Below are 23,076 nucleotides of genomic sequence, written 5' to 3' on the forward strand. Positions count from 1 at the left end.
ATTAAATTCTCTGGCAACAGCTCTGGTGGACATTCCTGCAGTCAGCATGCCAATTGCACACTCCTTCAAAACGTGATGTCTGTGGCATTGTGTTGTGTGACAAAACTGCACTTTTTAGAGTGGCTTTTTATTGTCCCCAGCACAAGGTGCACCTGTGTAATGATCATGCTGTTTAAAAAGCTTCTTGATATGCCACACCTGTCAGATGGATGGATTATCTTGGCAAAGGAGATGCTCACTAATAGGGATATAAACAAATGAGTAAAACATTTTACATAAATAAGCTTTTTGTGCATATGGGACATTTCAGGGATCTTTTATTTCAGCTCCTGAAACATGGGACCAACACTTTACATGTTGCGTTTCATATAGGTTTTCAGTATTGATTTTTTTCCCTTACATTCTGATATGCCAGAGTGGTCAAGCCTCCGACAAGCCTCTGCAGTGCACACACACACGTAGCCTATAGTTCATCATTCTCGTCACCGCTAAAGAGAAGACAGAAAATAACCCACCATTTACCTCCCTCTAGGCTGCTGTAACCTAAATAGTTAAAGTCTATTGTTTTTCATGAAATTGTGGTAATTAAATCATTTATTCAGAATTTAGCAGAATGTATTTTTTCCAGAAATATTGTTACCAGCTCCGTGCATTGTCAAATTGAAAAAGGTGAGGGAGCACCGCTCCTCCGGGCTCCGGCATCACTACACCCTTGGTCATGGCTCACATCAACATCACAGATACTCTGGACCCACTCAATTTGCATACCGTCCCAACAGATGCACCGATGACGCAATCTCTTCCACACTGCCCTCTCCCAACTGGACAAGAGAATCACCTATGTGAGAATGCTATTCATTGACTATAGCCCAGCGTTCAACACCATAGTGCCCCAAAAGCTCATCACTAAGCTAAGGACCCTGACACTGAACAGCTCCCTCTGCAACTGAATCCTGGGCTTCCTGACAGGCCACCCCCAGGTGGTGAGGGTAGATGACACATCCGCCACGCTGAACCTCAACACTGGGGCCCCTCAGGGGTGCGTGCGTCGTCCCCTCCTATGCTCCCGGTTCACCCACGACTGCGTGGCTGTGCACAACTCCAAGTTCGCTGACGACACGTCAGTGTTTGGCCTGATCACAGACAATGATGAGACTATAGGGAGGAGGTCAGTGACATGGCAGTGTGGTACCAGGACAAACCTCTCCCTCCATGTCAGCATGATAAAGGTGTTCGTAGACTACAGGAAACGGAGTGCCGAGCATGCCCCCATCCACATCAACAGATCTGTAGTGGAGCGTGTGGAGAGCTTCCTCGGTGTCCACACCACTAAGGAATTATCGTGGTCCACACAACAACACAATCGTGAAGAAGGCACGACAATGCCTCTTCCCCCTCAAGAGGCTGAAAAGTTTTACAGCTGCACCATTGAGAGCATCTTGACTGGGTGTATCACTGCTTGGTATGACAATTGCTTTGCATCCAACCACAAGGTGCTACAGCGGGTAGTGCGTACGGCCCAGTACAACTCTGAGGCCGAGCTCCCTGCCATCCAGGACCTCTATACCAGGCGGTGCCAGAGGAAGGCCCTATAATTGTCAAAGACTCTAGCCACCCAAGTGATAGCAGAGAGAACAATCTACCACAGCCACAATTCATCCCAAAGGTGTTCAATGGGGTTGAGGTCAGGGCTCTGTGCAGGTCAGTCAAGTTATTCCACGCCGATCTCAACAAACCATTTCTGTATGGACCTCGCTTTGTGCACGGGGGCATTGTCATGCTGAAACAGGAAAGGGCCTTCCCCAAACTGTTGCTACAATGTTGGAAGCACAGAATCATCTACAATCTCATTGTATGCTGTAGTGTTAAGATGTACCTTCTCTGGAACTAAGGGGCCTAGCCCAAACCATGAAAAACAGGCCCAGATAATTATTCCTCCTCCAAACTTTACTGTTGGCACTATGCATTGGAGCAGGTAGGGTTCTCCTGTCATCAGCCAAACCCAGATTCGTCTGTCGGACTGCCAAATGGTGAAGCATGATTCATCACTCCAGAGAATTAGTTTCCACTGCTCCAGAATCCAATGGCGGCAAGCTTCACACCACTCCAGCCGACACTTGGCATTGCGGATGGTGATCCTAGGCTTGTGTGCGGCTGCTCGGCCATGGAAAGTCATTTAATGAAGCTCCCAACAAATTGATGTTGCTTCCAGAGGCAGTTTGGAACTGGGTAGGGAGTGTTGCCGAGGACTGACAATTTTTATGCGCTACGCACTTCAGCGGTCCCATTCTGTAAACTTGTGTGGCTTACCACTTCGTGCCTGAGACGTTGTTGCTCCTAGACGTTTCCACTTCCCAATAACAGCACTTACAGTTGACCGGGGCTGCTCTAGCAGGGCAGAAATGTGATGAACTGCCTTGGAAAGGTGGCATCCTATGATGTGCCACGATGAAAGTCAGAGCTCTTCTGTCAGGCCATTCTACTGACTGTCTATGGAGATTTCATGGCAGTGTGCTTGATTTTATGCACCCGTCAGCAACGGGTATAGCTGAAATAGCTGAATCCACTAATCTGAAAGGGGTGTCGACATACTTTTGTGTATCTGCATTGACCCTTTGACTCATCACATACGCTGCTGCTACTGTTTATTACCTATCCGGTTGCCTAGTCACTTTATCCCTACCTATATGTACTCATCTACCTCGTACCCCTGCACATCGACTCTGTGGTACACCATGCATATAGCCAAATTATTGTTACTCATTGTGTATTTATTCCTCAAGTCATTTGTTCTACTATTTAAAATTTTTCTCTGCATTGTTGGGAAGTAAGTAAGCATTTCACTGTTAGTCTACACCTGTTGTTTACGCAGCATGTGACAAATAGCATTGGATTGGATTTGATATTGATTTTAACATGTCAATACCTCACAAAACACAAGTAGTGATGCAATCAGTCAATCTCTCTACTTTAAGGTTGGGGAGATTGACATGCATGTTGATGCTAGCTCTCCATGTACATTTAAGGGCCAGCCGTTCTGCTTTGTTCTGGGCCAACTGTCATTTGCCTATGTCCCTCTCTGTGGCGCTTGAACACATGACTGGGCAGTAGTACAGATGTGACAAAACTAGAGCCTGTAGGACTTTTGTTTATAGCGATGTCAAGGAAGCAGAGCAGCACTTTATTACAGACAGACCTCTTCCCATCTAGCTACCGTTTTATCAATATGTTCTGTACCATGACAGTTTACAATCTATGGTTACACCAAGCAGTTTAGTGTGCTCAACTTGCTCAATTTCCACATTTAATGACAATTTGACAGTTTAGTGAATGATTTGTCCCAAATGCAATGCATTTAGTTTCTGAAATATTTAGGATGAGCTTATAACATGCCACTGATTCTAAAACTGACTGCAGCTCATTGTTAAGTCTTTCAGTGACTTGCTGTGATAACTGACGTGATTATGTTGAGTCATGTGTAGGCCAGTGACCAAAAAAGAAAATCAAACAATTTAATCAATTTTAAATTCAGGCTGTAACTCAAGTCGAGGGGTATGAATACTTTCTGAAAGCCCTGTGCAAAGACATCAATAGGATATCACTCAGTTCCAGTTAGGCTTGCAAAATTCTGGGAACTTTCAATAAATTCAATGGTTTTCCAGAAATCTGATTCTGGAAACCGCCAACCGGGATTTCAGGAAAACCAGGGAATTCACCACAGCTGCCCTGGGGTATGCCTGACTAGCTGGATTATGTTGGAGAGGCTTCCATTAAAGAACACCATCTGTGATCTGTTAGACAGGTAACTCTCGATCCACGACATAGCAGAGGATATAAAGCCATAACACATGTTTTTATCAGCAGCAAACTATGATCGATAATGTCAAAAGCTGCATGGAAGTCTAACAAAACAGCGCCCACGATCTTATACATTTCTTTCAGCCAATCAGTCATTTTTATAAGTACCGTACATGTTGAGTGCCCTTCCCTATAAGCGTGCAGTTGTCAATGTGTTTACTGCGAAATCTGGCCAAACATTTTTTTCCAAAAGTTTACTAAGGGTTGGCACCAGGCTGATTGTTTGAGACAGTAAAGGGTGCTTTGTTATTCTTGAGTATTGAAATGAATTTTGCTTCCCTACAGGCCTGTGTGTGTGTGGATGTTAATGTATATGTAGGCATGAGTATGTCTTAAACCTGCACTCTTAGAAAAATTTGTTATTTGTCTGACCCCATAGGAGAACCCTTTTTGGTTCCAAGTGTAACTCTTTGGGTTCCATGTAGGACCCTCTTTGGAAAGGGTTCTACCTGGAACCCAAAAGGGTTCTCCATGGTGACAGCAGCAGAACCCTTTTGGTTCTAGATCAGTGGTGGTTGGTGGGAGGAGCTATAGGATGACGGGCTCATTGTACTGTCTACAATGGAATAAATGGAACGGTATCAAACATATGGAAACCACGTTTGACTCCTTTCCATAAATGCTTTCCAGCCATTACAATGAGACCATCCTCCTATAGCTCCTCCCACCAGCCTCCACTGCTCTAGATAGCACATTTTTTCCCCTAGGAGTGCATGGATGCATTAGTAAACTATGGATTGAACTGGTCAACCATAGTATTGAAGTTACACCTTTACACAGTCCAAAAGTTCATAGGTTTGGTGTGTTTTTCACAGCTCATGGATATGGTTTTGGATTGCTCTAAAATGATCATTTAGATTGGGTTAGGGTTTAAAATGGAACAGTTAATATTTTTGCATAGATGCAAAAATGCCCTGGAGCAATTTCCTTTTGACTGTCAAATGTTCATATGCTGTTTTCATGGCTGCTTACACTGTATTACAATGGGGGCATGTAGCAAAACATGTTCCTACAAGGAAAACCAAAACGGGGTCAAACAAACAAAACATCTGGTTGATGATTAAAGTCCCCCAAACTACAGCGATTTAACTCTCCACAGTCCACTCTGCATATTGTTTACAATCTCCACTGATCTGACCTATTCCCAATGTTCTCTCTGCCTCTTAGTACCTCCCTATAGGCTGACCCAGACCTCCCTTCTCCCAAACAAGCTGGTCCAGCAAGACACAAATAGAGCTTTGGGTCATTTCCTGTGCAGGCCCTTATCTGGCCTGCTCGGCTGCTTGTTTCTGCAGGGCTGTGTGCCTCAGTCTGGGGCTCTGGGCCCTGCCTGGTATCACCACTGCAACTCTCTCGCCCCCTGCCATCAAAAAGGCAGTCTGCCTGATCGATTCAGTTTCACTTACCTCCCATGTACCTCCGCCCAATTTATGGACTCAACGGATGCCATTCCAAATCGTATGTGTTTCCAAGATGTCTGCCTTAATGCCTAAGGCTGTCAATATTGTCACTGTATTAGGAAGCTTAGACTTGCCCATAGATTAAAATGGAGAATCATGTAGGTCCTTTAAAAGCACAGTGTGTATGTTTGGATTTATGGTATGCTGTTACACCCAATGATGTATATAAACCCTAAATTGCCGATTGCTGTGTTTTGGGCAATGAAGCCACCGGTCGGCCATATTGGCACTGCTCAGAAAAACAGTCCTCCATGGAAATGAATGGAGTTTTATAGTATTTCATTCAAATGTTTCAAGGACAAAATTACATGTATTTACATTTATTTAAATGTTTTGTTTGTATGTTTAGTTCACATAAGACAACGCAAAAGTATGCATTAAAGGTGTCTATAATAGAATAAAACTTGGCAAAGACAAAATGTAGACATTAATAAATTAATTTCTAAGGCTTCCAAAATATATTTTCTAACCTTTCTGACGCAGGCGTTCCGCTAGCGACCCACCTCGACAACATCCGGTGAAATTGCAGAGCGCCAAATTCAAATACAGAAATACTCAATAAACATTCATAAAAGATACGTGTTATACATCGGCTTAAAGATTAACTTCTTGTTAATCCAGCCACTGTGTCAGATTTCAAAGAGGCTTTACGGCGAAAGCATACCATGCGATTATCTGAGGACAGCGCCCCGCTTACAAAAGCATACAAACATTTAAGCCAAGTAGGAGTTACACAAGTCAGAAATAGCGATAAAATTAATCACTTACCTTTGATCTTCATATGGTTGCAGTCACAAGAGTCCCTGTTACACAATAAATGTTTGTTTTGTTTGATAAAGTTCCTCTTTATGTCCCAAAAACTGTTGGCGCGTTTTGTGAAGTAATCCACTGGCTCAATGGCGGTCAAAACATGCAGACAAATACATCCTAATAGTACCGGTAAAGTTCATCGAAAAACGTGTCAAACGATGTTTATAATTAATCCTCAGGTTGTCTAAATAATTGATAATATTGCAACCGGACAATTCAATAGAAAGGAAAAAGAATGAAGGGAGCGCAATCGGTCACGCGCGCAACAAGCTCTGCTTCATTCTACAGTCCACTTAGAAAATGGTCTCATTCTTCCTCATTTTTCAGAAAACAAGCCTGAAACAATGACTAAAGACTGTTGACATCTAGTGGAAGCCATAGGAACTGCAATCTTGGTCCTAACCCAATACATACTGTATATGCATTCAATTGAAAACTACACACATAAAACATATCCCACTTCCTAGATGGATTTTCCTCAGGTTTTCACCTACCATATCAGTTCTGGTATACTCACATTATTTTAACAGTTTTGGAAACTTTAGGAGTGTTTTCTATCCAAAATATGCATATCCTAGCTTCTGGGCCTGAGTAACAGGCAGTTTACTTTGGGCACACTTCTCATCCAGATGTCAAAATACTGCCCCCAAGCCATAACAAGTTTTAAAGGGTGGAGGAGCAACATGCTCTCACAGTCATGTCAGAATTAGACATTCATTCTCAAACATCAAATTATGAAGTTGTTCCAAACATCACATTTTCTAAGTGTTTAAGGTTAAGTTTAGGCATCATCTCAGAATTGTTAGGGTTAAGTTTAGGCAATAACACCGAAATCTTAAGGTTAGGAATTAACTGAAAACAAAAATAGTTTTTTTGCCTAATTTGAACATGCAACCTTTGGCACCAGAGGCAGATGCTTACATCCATCCCTGTTGCTCTAGCTAAACCGAAACCTAGTTTTTAAAATGTAACCTTTATTTAACTAGGCAAGTCAGTTAAGGACAAATTATTTACAATGACAGCCTAGGAACAGTAGGTTAACTGCCTTGAATGTAACAGCGCTTTCTGTTGCCCCTAGATGCCGGTTTACGCACCATGTCCCCGATGTCCTTAGACATAGGACATTGAATACTGACCTGTATCACAGGTGACATGACTGGGGGAAATGCCAAGATGGAGGTGTGGTGGCTTCAAAACACCCCCTGTCAGTCAAAAATAAATACAGCATGGAAAGTATTGGTCACATGTTTATGAAAAAAATATAATAATCCGTATGCAATGTTGCATTCCCTCCTCCAAGAGGTGTACGTAACACCCTGCTACACTCAATTTCCCGTGGAGTGAAAGAGGTGTGCGGGTAAGGATGATAGAGGTAGAGAAAATGACCATTTATAGGGAATTTATTCTTCCTTCACACGGTAATTTGGGGAAAAGAGGCTGGACAGAACCAAAACAAAGGAAGTAAAAGTTAAGAGCCCCCTCTCCTACCTACCTACCTACCCACTACTTACTTATTCTTAATGCCACCTGGTGCACTAACCAAAATACAGGGGGTGGTCCACCCAAGTCTTACCTAGTGTGCAAAGACAGAGTACATACTACGGGTATATGTATGCCCGCAGGCCGCTTGCCTAAACACTCCCAAGGTGCCTTCCCCTTCCCCCCCTGGGAACAAAAACAGAATAATTACTAAGAACAATTTCAATAATCAAAAACAGTCTTTTTGACATAAACATACCTCTGCAGGACCGGCTACAAACTACTTTACAACAAATTATACAGACACGCAACATACAAAGAAGCTCTCCCTACCTCAAAGGAACCCCGGCTGTTCAAGCTGCAGAAGGAGTTTGTAATTGCAGACAGCTGTATCCCCTGACGAGAAGGCGGGGTCAGAGCTCCAATCTGCAATGGGGTCGACCAATCAGCTGCTTTGGACTTCAGGAAGCCATTTCCTGAAATACACACATTCAAACACATACAAACCCAAAACAACACAGAAACTGGGGAACGTAACATGCACAAAAAGCTTATTTCTCTCAAATGTGCACAAATTTGTTTACATCCCTGTTAGTGAGCATTTCTCCTTTGCCAAAATAATCCATCCACCTGAAAGGTATGGCATACCAAGAAGCTGATTAACTTCTATGGGCTAGGTGGGACCACCACAGCCAGTGAAATATCAGGGCGGCAAATTCAAAAACAACAAAATGTCATAATTCAACTTTCTCAAACATACGACTATTTTACACCATTTTAAAGATACACGTCTCCTTGATGTAACCCCATTGTCCGATTTCAAAAAGGCTTTACCGCGAAAGCAAAACATTAGATTATGTTAGGAGAGTACATAGACGAAAATAATCACACAGCCATTTTCCAAGCAAGGACATGTGTCAATAAAACCCAAAACACAGCGAAATGAAGCACTAACCTTTGACGATCTTCATCAGATGACACTCTTAGGACATTATGTTACACAATACATGTATGTTTTGTTCGATAAAGTTCATATTTATATCCAAAAACAGCATTTTACATTGGCGCGTGATGTTCAGAAAATATTTTGCCTCCAATACTGCCGGTGAATCAGCACAACAATTTACAAAAATACTCATCATAAACGTTGATAAAATATTAAACTGTTATTCAAAGAATTATAAATGAACATCTCCTTTATGCAACCGCTGTAACAGATTTCAAAAAAGCTTCACGGGGAAAGCACACTTTGCAATAATCTGAGTAGTGTGCTCAGAAAAATACACCAGGCAATACAGATACCCGCCATTTTGGAGTCATCTAAAATCATAAATAGCATTAGAAATATTCACTTACCTTTGATGATCTTCATCAGAAGGCACTTCCAGGAATCCCAGGTCCACAATAAATGTTTTTTTGTTCGATAAAGTCCATAATTTATGTCCAAATAACTCCTTGTTGTTTGCGCATTCAGTAAGCTACTCCAAATGTAGGAAGCGCGCCGAAAATTTCACGACAAAAAGTTTTATTTACGTTGAAACATGTCAAACGTTGTAAAACATCAATTTCTGGGCCTTTTTAACGTAAAACTTCAGTAATATTCCAACCGGACGATTCCATGGTCTTGAAAAACGTTATGGAACACAGCTACCTCCTCACGTGAACGCGCGTAATTGTGGCCTGTCATTCTCTCGGTCATCAGACTCCAGGAGGTCTTGTTCGCTCTCTGTTGACTGCAAAAGCCTGAAACACGTTCTAAAGACTGTTGACATCTAGTGGAAGCCTTAGGAAGTGCACATTTAACCCTAAGTCACTGTATACTGAATAGGCCCAGTCTTGAAAAACTACAATCCACTTCCTGGTTGGATTTTTTCTCAGGTTTTTGCCTGCCATATGAGTTCTGTTATATTCACAGACACCATTCAAATAGTTTTAGAAACTTCAGAGTGTTTTCTATCCAAATCTACTAATAATATGCATATTCTAGTTTCTGAGCCAGAGTAGTAACCTGTTTAAATTGGGTACGTTTTTCATCCGGCCGTGAAAATACTGCCCCCTAGCCCAGACAGGTTAAACAGCATGATCATTACACGGGTGCATCTTGTGCTGGGGACAATTAAAGGCCACTAAAATGTGCAGTTTTGTCACACAACACAGTAGATGTCTTAAGTTTTGACATGCTGACTGCAAGAATGTCAACCAGAACTGTTGCCAGAGAATTAAATGTTAATTTCCTTACCATAAGCTGCCTCGAACGTCGTTTTTGAGAATTTGGAAGTACATCCAGCCGCCCTCACAACCGCAGACCATGTGTAACCACGCCAGCCCAGGACCTCCACATCTGGATTCTTCACCTGTGGGATTGCTGATGAGTATTTCTGTCTATAATAATAAAGCCCTTTTGTGGCGAAAAACTCATTCTGATTGGGTGGGCCTGGCTCCCCAGTGGGTGGGCTTGGCTGCCAAGTGGGTGGGCCTATGCCCTCCATAGATTAAGGCCTAATGAATTTATTTCAATTGACTGGTTTCGAGGCTTTCATCGAATCACTGCCCCTGCTCACATCCCTACAGGTCTCTGAGAGGATGTGTGTGGTGGTTGTTCTATCCTCCAAGACCTACACTGATGGAGAACAGATTATAGCACAGGGGGCCACAGCTAACTGTTTCTACATAGTAGAATCTGGTCAGGTACAAATAACAATGAATACGAGCAAGTTGAAAAAGGAGGAGGGAGAAGGGGTGGAAGAGGAGGTAGAGATTGCCATGTGCACCAGGGGACAGTACTTTGGAGAGCTGGCTCTGGTCACCAACAAGCCCCGGGCTGCTTCAGCGTACGCTGTAGGAAACGTCAAGTGTCTAGTGATGGACGTGCAGACGTTTGAGCGTCTGCTGGGCCCCTGCATGGACATCATGAAGAGGAACGTCGTCAACTACGACGAGCAGCTGGCCGCGCTGTTCAGAAGTAACACTGGCATTCACGACAACGACACCGCGTGATAGAATACACTCGGCAAAGACAGCTGAGACATGATGTTTTTATAACAAGGGACTCCTAGACTCTCCTGAGGGGCCAAATACCCCTGATACTGATCTGCTTTATTATCAGTCTGCTTTAACACACATCTCCCACTATGTTAATATTACAGTATTAGCAATCAGACCATTTTAGATAGAGGTTTGTTCATACTGCAAACTCATACTTCATATGAGATTAATCCCATTTGTATAGTTTTAGTATTTTGTATGATACATGAACATAGTGACCTTTAGATTCATTCCTGGCCTTATATCCAAATGGTACATATTAAGACACACTTCTATCAGGTTTGTCTAATAGGTGAAGTACGTGTGGCTCAGTTGGCAGAGCATGGTGTTTGCAATGCCAGGGTTGTGGGTTCGATTCCCACGGGGGACCAGTACGCAGAAAAAAATTTATGAAATGTATGCATTCACTACTGTAAGTCACTCTGGATAAGAGCATCTGCTAAATGACTAAATTGAAATTGTTGCATTTATATTTTTGTTCAGTATATAAATCATTGGTTACACCTCAGTGAGACGTTTCGTGTTAAGTTTCTTAAAGCTTGTATGACTGACTTTGTTTTTAGAAATATCTTACTTGTGCAGTATGTTAAACCTAAGTGTAATGGCTGTTTTGGAAGCAGGTAATGTTAAAGTGTTATCTCGAGTGCAGCGGCTGCATTGGAATCATTAAAGTGTTCAAATTCAAAGTGTAGTGGATTTATAGCAGGTAAAGTGTTACACTCAAGTGTAGTATTGGCAGTGTGTTTGAAGCGTGCCTTTAGATTGTGTGTAGGGGAGCAGTTTCTCTGTCAGATTAACCCCCCTCAGCACCATCTCCGCCCTCTCTTACTGAGGAGGACAGTGATTATGCATATCCCCCAGCAGCCACTAGTTCAGCCTAGCCAACACGCTTCACTATTCATCTGCAGGGAGGAAGCTAGCCTGCTGGCAGCCACCATCAAGCCAACAGGCCCCATTCAGCTGCCAAAGCCTCACAATAAGCTCAGGCTAGAGGAGAGAGGGAGGAAGTGAGGGGAAAAAAGGGGGATAAATAAATGAAGGAGAGCGAATGGGGTGGACCCGCCCAGGGAGGTCACCCCTGTACAAGTGAGGGGTGCTTTGAGTTGTGGTACAGCGTCAGACGAGCCATGAACTTAAAACTTCAATCTTGAATTGGGAGGGATTTGTTTTACTCCGCCCCCATTGCAATTACAAGTCATCTCTGTTCCCCATTGCCATAGAAACAGGAGTTGGTTCTCTAGAGTTGTGGAGAGTGGGATATCCCCCCCATCACTGATGGATTGGTTCAAAGATGGCTGCTGAGGCAGACAACTGGAGCATCACTGGTCCAGGGAATAAACTCATCCTTATCATGGTCCTCACAGTTGGTCTAGGTCAGGCAGTGGACCAGCTATAGACAACAGGCCAGAAATAGAGAATTAGCTGTTTACCATCACGTGGGAACGGCTATGAATAAGACTAACCATCTCAGGACAGACAGTATAGTAAGTAGTAGTAGAGTAGCAGCAGAACCAGAGATAGAAAAGAAGAAGTAAGGCAGAGGAGGACAGCTGTTTTGCAGACAGACATTGTGTTGGCGGTGGTGGGCACGTTGAAGAGCAGCCGAGGACGTGGTGGAGCAGGAGCAGCTGTCCTGTGGGTAGTGTCCTGTCCTGAGTTTGGGAAGCCATGTGTGGCCATGTGATTTGGTGCAGCCTGGCTCACTGCCAGCTCCAGCTCACACACCGATGCACCCTCGTGTCCTGGCCTGGCCGCAGAGACACGGGCACAGCCCCTAAATGAAACATGTGGCTGGCAGCAGTAGTTACACAACCCAGAGAGGAGGCAGGCCAGCGTGGCTTTATCCACGGGACCATCACATCAGGCTAAATATACAGCCTCCCTCTCTGCTGTGAGGAACACGTCTGCCTGCAGGGGAGAGAGAGATAGAGACACTATCTCTTCATACTCTGGGCTTCTTTCTGTGCCTCAATGTGCAGAGCTCTCCTCTCTTTTCCTATCCCCCATTCTTCTCTCTCTCACCCTCCTCTCGTCTCTATAGCTGAAATCGTAGCAGAGAGGAGGGGAAGGATGAGATGTCACCCCCCCACTCTGAAAGCATGGGGAAGCCAGCTGACAGGAGGGGAAGAGAGGAGAGAAAAGGAGAGTGTCTTTCATAGCAGTGTGCCTCTTATTGTTTTCCTCTCTCCTTTTAATTGTGTTGGCATGGCGATGAACAGTGGTCATAATGGCAGCAGCTGGGGGTCATGTGGGAGGCGGGAGGGGGCATTGGCACTAGCAGGAGTGCATCTGATGGGAGTGTTACCTAACTTTGGGGGCAGGGACTCAGGGCCAAGCGCTCAGCATGCTGCCCCACATGTAGGATTTACATATCTATTGACTTGATCTACGGTCTGTGTGGTATCGCACCATGTCACTGGGTTTAAACATCACTTCAGTTTTTTAAACAGTGTGTGTGCTTTTGTGTGTATGTGTGTGCCCGAGTGGTTGTGTATGTGCACTTGGTTGTGTGTTTGTATGTGTGTGTGCACTAAGCTTCATAGTATCAACTCTCTCTCTCTAGTCTTCATTATGAGAGTGCATGTGTGAATGGATGCTATGTTTGTCATTGTTGTAACCTTGTCTCTCTCTCTCTCCTCAGGTCCTACGTACTCATGTGATGGTGCGTGTGGGTGGGGGATGGGACACGTTAGAACACTATCTGGACAAGCATGACCCCTGCCGCTGTGCCGCCTTCGGTGAGGTCACCTCTTCCCAAACAACCAGCCTGTTACACTCTATAGTCACTGAGTTCTATTGTATTATATTGTACAATATTGCATCTCATTCTCAGTCTGTATGGGGCTCACAATTGGTTTACATAGTATCCATTTGAGCAGGTTATGTGATATAACTCAGGTCAGGAGTGGTACACAAGTTTACACTGTAAGGTTTATGCAAACCTGGGATTATGTGATAGGTTCCTTTGACATAACTACAGTACATAGTGCTACTATAGTGTTACCATTGTGCTACTATAGTTCTACCATAGTGGTACTATAGTGTTACCATAGTGCGAACATGGTTTTACCATATTGCTACCATAGATCTACTTACCATAGTGTTACCATAGTGTTACCATAGTGCTACTATAGTGCTACCATAGTGCTAATATGGTCTTACCATAGTGGTAGTTACCATAGTGTTACTATAGTGCTATCATAGTGTTACCATAGTGCTACTATAGTGTTACCATAGTGCTACTATAGTGTTACCATATGTTACTATAGTGCTAACATGGTTTTACCATAGTGCTACTTACCATAGTGCTACTATAGTGTTACTATAGCGCTATCATAGTGTTACCATAGTGCTACCATAGTGTTACTTTCGTGTTACCATAGTGCTAACATGGTTGTACCATAGTGTTACCATAGTGCTACTTACCATAGTGTTACCATAGTGCTACCATATTGTTAACATGGTTTTACCATAGTGCTACCATAGTGCTACTTACCATAGTGCTACTATAGTGTTACCATAGTGCTACTATAGTGTTACTATAGTGTTACCATAGTGCTAACATGGTTTTACCATAGTGCTACCATAGTGCTACTTACCATAGTGTTACCATAGTGCTACCATATTGTTAACATGGTTTTACCATAGTGCTACCATAGTGCTACTTACATAGTGCTACTACAGTGCTACCATAGTGCTACCATAGTGCTAATATGGTTTTACCATAGTGCTACTATAGTGCTATCATAGTGTTACCATAGTGTTACCGTAGTGCTACTTACCATAGTGCTACTATAGTGTTACCATAGTGCTAACATGGTTTTACCATAGTGCTACCATAATGCTAACATGGTTTTACCACAGTGCTAGTTACCATAGTGTTACCATAGTGCTACTATAGTGCTACTATAGTGCTACCATAGTGTTATCATAGTGTTACTATAGTGCTACCATAGTGCTAACATGGTTTTACCATAGTGCTACCATAGTGCTACTTACCATAGTGTTACCATAGTGCTAATATGGTTTTACCATAGTGGTAGTTACCATAGTGTTACCATAGTGCTACTATAGTGTTACTATAGTGTTAGCATAGTGTTACTATAGTGCTACTATAGTGTTACCATAGTGCTACTATAGTGCTAACATGGTTTTACCATGGTGTAGAGGTCGACCGATTAATCGGAATGGCCGATTATTTAGGGCCGATTTCAAGTTTTCATAACAATTTTTTTGGACACCGATTTGCCGAATAAAAAAAAAAATTATACACCTTTATTTAACTAGGCAAGTCAGTTAAGAACACATTCTTATTTTCAATGACGGCCTAGGAACGGTGGGTTAACTGCCTTTTTCAGGGGCAGAACGACAGATTTTTACTTTGTCAGCTCGGGGATTCGTTTTTGCAACCTTCCGGTTACTAGTCCAACGCTCTAACCACCTGCATCACTAGTTAACTACACATGGTTGAGGATATTACTAGTTTATCTAACGTGTCCTGCGTTGCATATAATCGATGCGGTGCCTGTTAATTTCTCATCGAATCACAGCCTACTTCGACAAACGGGTGATGATTAAACAAGTGCATTTGCGAAAAAAGCACTGCCGTTGCACCAATGTACCTAACCATAAACATCAATGCCTTTCTTTAAAATCAATACACAAGTATATATTTTTAAACCTGCATATTTAGTTAATATTGCCTGCTAACATGAATTTCTTATAACTAGGGAAATTGTGTCACTTCTCTTGCGTTCCGTGCAAGCAGTTAGGGTATATGCAGCAGTTTGGGCCGCCTGGCTCATTGCGAACTGTGTGAAGTCCATTTATTCCCAACAAAGGCCATAATTAATTATGACATAACATTGAAGGTTGTATAATGTAATAGCAATATTTAGACTTAGGGATGCCATCCGTAAGATAAAATACGGAACGTATTTCGAAATGATAGTTTCCGGATTCGACCATTTTAATGACCAAAGGCTCGTATTTCTGTGTGTTATTATGTTATAATTAAGTCTATGATTTGATAGAGCAGTCTGACTGAGCGATGATAGGCACCAGCAGGCTCGTAAGCATTCATTCAAACAGCACTTTCATGCGTTTGCCAGCAGCTCTTGTTACCGTAGTGCTACTTACCATAGTGCTACTATAGTGTTACCATAGTGCTAACATGGTTTTACCATAGTGCTACCATAATGCTAACATGGTTTTACCACAGTGCTAGTTACCATAGTGTTACCATAGTGCTACTATAGTGCTACTATAGTGCTACCATAGTGTTATCATAGTGTTACTATAGTGCTACCATAGTGCTAACATGGTTTTACCATAGTGCTACCATAGTGCTACTTACCATAGTGTTACCATAGTGCTAATATGGTTTTACCATAGTGGTAGTTACCATAGTGTTACCATAGTGCTACTATAGTGTTACTATAGTGTTAGCATAGTGTTACTATAGTGCTACTATAGTGTTACCATAGTGCTACTATAGTGCTAACATGGTTTTACCATGGTGTAGAGGTCGACCGATTAATCGGAATGGCCGATTAATTAGGGCCGATTTCAAGTTTTCATAACAATATTTTTGGACACCTATTTGCCGAATTAAAAAAAAAATTATACACCTTTATTTAACTAGGCAAGTCAGTTAAGAACACATTCTTATTTTCAATGACGGCCTAGGAACGGTGGGTTAACTGCCTTTTTCAGGGGCAGAACGACAGATTTTTACTTTGTCAGCTCGGGGATTCGTTTTTGCAACCTTCCGGTTACTAGTCCAACGCTCTAACCACCTGCATCACTAGTTAACTACACATGGTTGAGGATATTACTAGTTTATCTAACGTGTCCTGCGTTGCATATAATCGATGCGGTGCCTGTTAATTTCTCATCGAATCACAGCCTACTTCGACAAACGGGTGATGATTAAACAAGTGCATTTGCGAAAAAAGCACTGCCGTTGCACCAATGTACCTAACCATAAACATCAATGCCTTTCTTTAAAATCAATACACAAGTATATATTTTTAAACCTGCATATTTAGTTAATATTGCCTGCTAACATGAATTTCTTATAACTAGGGAAATTGTGTCACTTCTCTTGCGTTCCGTGCAAGCAGTTAGGGTATATGCAGCAGTTTGGGCCGCCTGGCTCATTGCGAACTGTGTGAAGTCCATTTATTCCCAACAAAGGCCATAATTAATTATGACATAACATTGAAGGTTGTATAATGTAATAGCAATATTTAGACTTAGGGATGCCATCCGTAAGATAAAATACGGAACGTATTTCGAAATGATAGTTTCCGGATTCGACCATTTTAATGACCAAAGGCTCGTATTTCTGTGTGTTATTATGTTATAATTAAGTCTATGATTTGATAGAGCAGTCTGACTGAGCGATGATAGGCACCAGCAGGCTCGTAAGCATTCATTCAAACAGCACTTTCATGCGTTTGCCAGCAGCTCTTCGCAATGCTTCAAGTATTGTGTTGTTTATGACTTCAAGCCTATCAACTCCCGAGATTAGGCTGGTGTAACCGATGTGAAATGCCTAGCTAGTTAGCGGGGTGCGCGCTAATAGAGTTTCAAATGTCACTCGCTCTGAGACTTGGAGTAGTTGTTCCCCTTGCTCTGCATGGGTAACGCTGCTTCGAGGGTGGCTGTTGTCGATGTGTTCCTGGTTCGAGCCCAGGTAGGAGCGAGGGAAGCTATACTGTTACACTGGCAATACTAAAGTGGCTATAAGAACATCCAGTAGTCAAAGGTATATGAAATACAAATCGTATAGAGAGAAATAGTCCTATAATTCCTATAATAACTACAACCTAAAACTTCTTACCTGGGAATATTGAAGACTCATGTTAAAAGGAACCACCAGCTTTCATATGTTCTCATGTTCTGAGCAAGGAACTTAAACGTAAACTTTTTTACATGGCACATATTGCACTTTTACTTTCTTCTCCAACACTTTGTTTTTGCATTATTTAAACCAAATTGAACATGTTTCATTATTTATTTGATTTTATTGATGTATTATATTAAGTTAAAATAAGTGTTCATTCAGTATTGTTGTAATTGTCATTATTACAAATAAATATAAAAATAAAAGAATAATAATCGGTATCGGCGTTGAAAAATCATAATCGGTTGACCTCTACCATAGTGTTACCATAGTGCTACTATATTGTTACCATAGTGCTAACATGGTTTTAGCATAGTGCTACTATAGTGTTACCATAGTGCTACTATAGTGTTACCATAGTGCTACCATAGTGCTAGCATGGTTTTAGCATAGTGCTACTATAGTGTTACCATAGTCCTACTACAGTGCTACCATAGTGCTACTTACCATAGTGTTACCATAGTGCTACTACCATAGTGCTACTATAGTATTACCATAGTGCTACTATAGTGTTACCATAGTCCTAACATGGTTACTATAGTGCTACCATAGTGCTAATATGGTTACTATAGTGCTACCATAGTGCTAACATGGTTTTAGCATAGTGCTACTATAGTGTTACCATAGTCCTACTATAGTGCTACCATAGTGCTACTTACCATAGTGTTACCATAGTGCTACTACCATAGTGCTACTATAGTATTATCATAGTGCTACTATATTGTTACCATAGTGCTACTATATTGTCACCATAGTGCTACTATAGTGTTACCATAGTACTACCATAGTGTTACCATGGTGCTACCATAGTGTTACTGCAGTGCTACTATAGTGTTGCCATAGTGCTACTTACCATAGTGTTACCATAGTGTTAATATAGTGCTGCCATAGTGTAACCATAGTGCTAACATGGTTTTACCATAGTGTTACCATAGTGCTACTTAGCCTGGTGTTACCATAGTGCTACCATATTGTTACCAAAGTGTTACTATAGTTTTACTATAGTGCTACCATAGTGCTAACATGGTTTTACCATAGTGCTACTATATTGTTACCATAGTGCTACTATAGTGTTACCATAGTGTTACTATAATGTTAATATAGTGCTACCATAGAGTTACCTTTTGTGCTACTATAGTGTTACAATAGTGCTACTATAGTGTTACTATAGTGCTACCATAGTGTTACCATAGTGCTAACATGGTTTTACCATAGTGCTAGTTACCATAGTGTTACCATAGTGCTACTATTTTTTAAATCATTTTCACCACCAGGTAGGACAGTTTAGAACAAGTTCTCATTAACAACTGCGACCTGGCCAAACAAAGCAGTGCGACAAAAACAACGACACAGAGTTACACATGGGATAAACAAACATACAGTCAATAACAAAATAGAAAAATCTATATACAATGTGTGCAAATGTAGTAAGATTAGGGCGATAAGGCAATAAATTGGCCATAGTGGCGAAATAATTACAATTTAGCATTAACACTGGAGTGATAGATGTGCAGATGATGATGTGCAAGCAGAGATACTGGGGTGCAAAAGAGCAATAAAATAATAATAAAAAAATAAATAACAACATGTGGATGAGGTAGTTGGGTGGGCTATTTACAGATGGGCTGTGTACAGGTGAAGTATAGTGTTACCATAGTGCTACCCTAGGGTTACCATAGTGCTAACATTGTTTTACCCTAGTGTTACCATAGTTTCACCATAGTGCTACCTTATTCAGGATCATGTCAATGGCCTGTTCAACCTCTCTTTCATATCGTCTGAGATTCCCAAAGATTGGAAAGCAGCCGCGGTCATCCCCCTCTTCAAAGGGGGAGACACTCTAGACCCAAACTGCTACAGACCTATATCTATCCTACCCTGCCTTTCTAAGTTCTTCGAAAGCCAAGTTAACAAACAGATTACCGACCATTTCGAATCCCACCGTACCTTCTCCGCTATGCAATCGAGTTTCAGAGCTGGTCATGGGTGCACCTCAGCCACGCTCAAGATCCTAAACGATATCATAACCGCCATCGATAAGAGAGAATACTGTGCAGCCGTATTCATCGACCTGGCCAAGGCTTTCGACTCTGTCAATCACCACATTCTTATCGGCAGACTCAACAGCCTTGGTTTCTCAAATGATTGCCTCGCCTGGTTCACCAACTACTTCTCTGATAGAGTTCAGTGTGCCAAATCGGAGGGCCTGTTGTCCTCTGACCTCTGGCAGTCTCTATGGGTGTGCCACAGGGTTCAATTCTCGGGCCGACTCTCTTCTCTGTATATATCAATGATGTTGCTCTTGCTGCTGGCGATTATCTGATCCACCTCTACGCAGACGACACTATTCTGTATACTTCTGGCCCTTCTTTGGACACTGTGTTAACTAACCTCCAGACGAGCTTCAATGCCATACAACTCTCCTTCCGTGGCCTCCAACTGCTCTTAAATGCAAGTAAAACTAAATGCATGCTCTTCAACCGATCGCTGCCCGCACCTGCCTGCCCATCCAGAATCACTACTCTGGACGGTTCTGACTTAGAATATGTGGACAACTACAAATACCTAGGTGTCTGGTTAGACTGTAAACTCTCCTTCCAGACTCACATTAAACATCTCCAATACAAAATGAAATCTAGAATCGGCAACAAAGCATCCTTCACTCATGCTGCCAAACATACCCTCGTAAAACTGACCATCCTACCGATCCTCGACTTCGGCGATGTCATTTACAAAATAGCCTCCAACACTCTACTCAACAAATTGGATGCAGTCTATCACAGTGCCATCCGTTTTGTCACCAAAGCCCCATATACTACCCACCACTGCAATCTGTACACGCTCGTTGGCTGGCCCTCGCTTCATACTCGTTGCCAAACCCACTGGCTCCAGGTCATCTACAAGTCTTTGCTAGGTAAAGCCCCGCCTTATCTCAGCTCACTGGTCACCATAGCAGCAACCACCCGTAGCACACGCTCCAGCAGGTATATCTCACTGGTCACCCCCAAAGCCAATTCCTCCTTTGGCCGCCTTTCCTTCCAGTTCTCTGCTGCCAATGACTGGAACGAACTGCAAAAATCACTGAAGCTGGAGACACATATCTCCCTCACTAGCTTTAAGCACCAGCTGTCATAGCAGCTCACAGATCACTGCACATAGCCCATCTGTAAATAGCCCATCCAACTACCGCATCCCCATACGGTATTTATTTATTTATCTTGCTCCTTTGCACCCCAGTATCTCTACTTGCACATTCATCTTCTGCACATCTACCATTCCAGTGTTTAATTGCTATATTGTAATTACTTCGCCACCATGGCCTATTTATTGCCTTACCTCCCTTATTTTACCTCATTTGCACACAATGTATATAGATTTTTTTCTTATTTTTGTTCTACTGTATTATTGACTGTATGTTTGTTTATTCCATGTGTAACTCTGTGTTGTTGTATGTGTTGAACTGCTTTGCTTTATCACGGCCAGGTCGCAGTTGTAAATGAGAACTTGTTCTCAACTAGCCTACCTGGTTAAATAAAGGTGGGAAAAAAGGCCTTGCATACAACATTACACCTTAATCATAAAGTACATGAGGTTGGTGTCACCTTAATTAGGGAGGACGGGTTTGTGGTAATGGCTGGAGCGGTATTAGTGGAATGGTATCAAATACATCAAACACATGGTTTGATGCCATTCCAATTGCTCTGTTCCAGCCATTATTATGAGCCGTCCTCTCCTCAGCAGCCTCCACTCTCATAAAGCCCTTATCACACCCTCATAAACATGACCTGACGGCTGCCATAACCATTCATATCACTTAATGTTTACCCTTGCGTGGTAGGCAGGCAGTAGTGGAATAATGCCTGGTGTCAGGGCTTTAAACCCTGTGGGTACAAGAGCTCTTCCTTCTCCATGAGTCCACACTGCCAGACTGATGATGTCAGTGGCCTTGTGTCTGGACAGCTGACTGAGGCTGTAGTAATGCTTGGTGTTGCATTTCAAACCCATGATCTCCTCAACTTCATAGATATGACATGTATTTACAGGTCTTCAGGTTATGAACTGTAGGTCCACTCCAAAGTCAATATCATCATGCCTTAAATGATGAATCTGATTCCTCAGTTGCTTCATCTCCTGCAGTCATAAATCATAATTAGTGCATATGCTCTGAGACTGCCACCAGTTGTGAGGGGCCCATGCTATGTTGATCCCTGGATCAACCCTTAAACCTCAATCTATTCTATCCTATTTCTATACTGACTGTTGTCTGTCTGATGCTGGAGTAATCTGCACAGTTGTTCTTATTATCCATGGTATGGAACCTAAGCCTTACTAATATTGTGGTATTGTGTCTGTTCTTGTTCCTTGCAGCTCACCGGTATCACCAGGCCAAAGCCAGCGGGCAGGGTGCCCACAGCAAGTCCTCCAGCGCCCACTCCTCCCGCTCCACCAGCCCAGGCCCACACTGGCGTAATGAGGGCATTGCCCCCTATAAGCCGCCTGACAGACGTTCCCAGGGCCTGGAGCCTCCGTGTGCCCCTTGTGCCCCCTCGTCCACCCGGCCTGGCCGCTCCCACCACCCCTCCCTCCCCACGGAGCTCGACTCCAACGCAGGACGCACCCCTCTGCTACCACGACCACCACGGGACCGCTCAGAACCTCGACACTTCAACCCTCTCAGGTGAGTTGTGTTGTGCTAATGACACTTCATCATCTTTGTCTGTATCACCAGCACTGATCCACTTTTCACCACCCACCCACACACACACACCCGCCCACACACACCCACCCAGCCACCCGCCCACACCCACCCACCCGCCCACCCACACACACACACCCGCCCAACCACACACACCCATCCACACACACCCACCCGCCCACACACACACACCCACCCGCCCACACACACCCACCCACACACCCACCCACCCACCCGCCCACCCACCCACCTGCCCACACACCCGCCCACCAACACACACACACCCGTCCACACACCCACCCACACACACAAACACAGCACACAAAACTAGGAAGCGACAGATTACACAAAGCAGATTTTCCTAATCTAATGTGACATTGTGCAGACACAGTCCTGCCCTACCAGCCATACCACTCTGCCTCCTGGTGGCCAGACTGGCACACACCTTGATTGCTGCTGTCACCTCCCTCCCCCTCTCCCTCCCTCTCGACCCCTCTTCTCCCTCCTTTCCTATGGCTCCATTAATTACACTACTGACTGCCTGAATTTAGATGGGATTCAACATCCAACAGTGTTGCGGTTGTTGATGTTTCTGTTCTCTCTTTCCAAGGCCCAGGGCTGATGGATAGAATTAGGGTGCTTGTCGACTGTACTGGAGGAAAAACACATCTCTCCCTTTTTCTGCTGATGTCTCTCACGGAAATGACGACAGTCAGAGTGTTGGTATTTTATGTCCTATAAAACTTTTGTGGTTAGTAAAGAGAGTGAAATCCTTCAGCTCTCCACATAAGGTCCATTGAGTCTTGTTGGTGTTACAT

At 43.0% G+C, this 23,076-nt stretch overlaps 1 protein-coding gene across 2 annotated transcripts in view; it reads left to right on the plus strand.

Annotated features, from left to right (window-relative positions):
• LOC106584974 (uncharacterized) overlaps positions 1-23,076 on the plus strand; it is a 47,470-nt gene that overhangs the window by 16,333 nt on the left and 8,061 nt on the right. For both annotated transcript variants that reach the window (XM_014170661.3, XM_014170662.3), the window contains 2 exons: positions 13,294-13,390; positions 21,931-22,240. In XM_014170661.3, the coding sequence (XP_014026136.3) occupies positions 13,294-13,390; positions 21,931-22,240 (407 nt within the window). The remainder of the gene's footprint in view (positions 1-13,293; positions 13,391-21,930; positions 22,241-23,076) is intronic.

The sequence above is a fragment of the Salmo salar genome, chromosome 24, assembly GCF_965601325.2.
Source record: "Salmo salar chromosome 24, fSalSal1, whole genome shotgun sequence".
Taxonomy (NCBI): domain Eukaryota; kingdom Metazoa; phylum Chordata; class Actinopteri; order Salmoniformes; family Salmonidae; genus Salmo; species Salmo salar.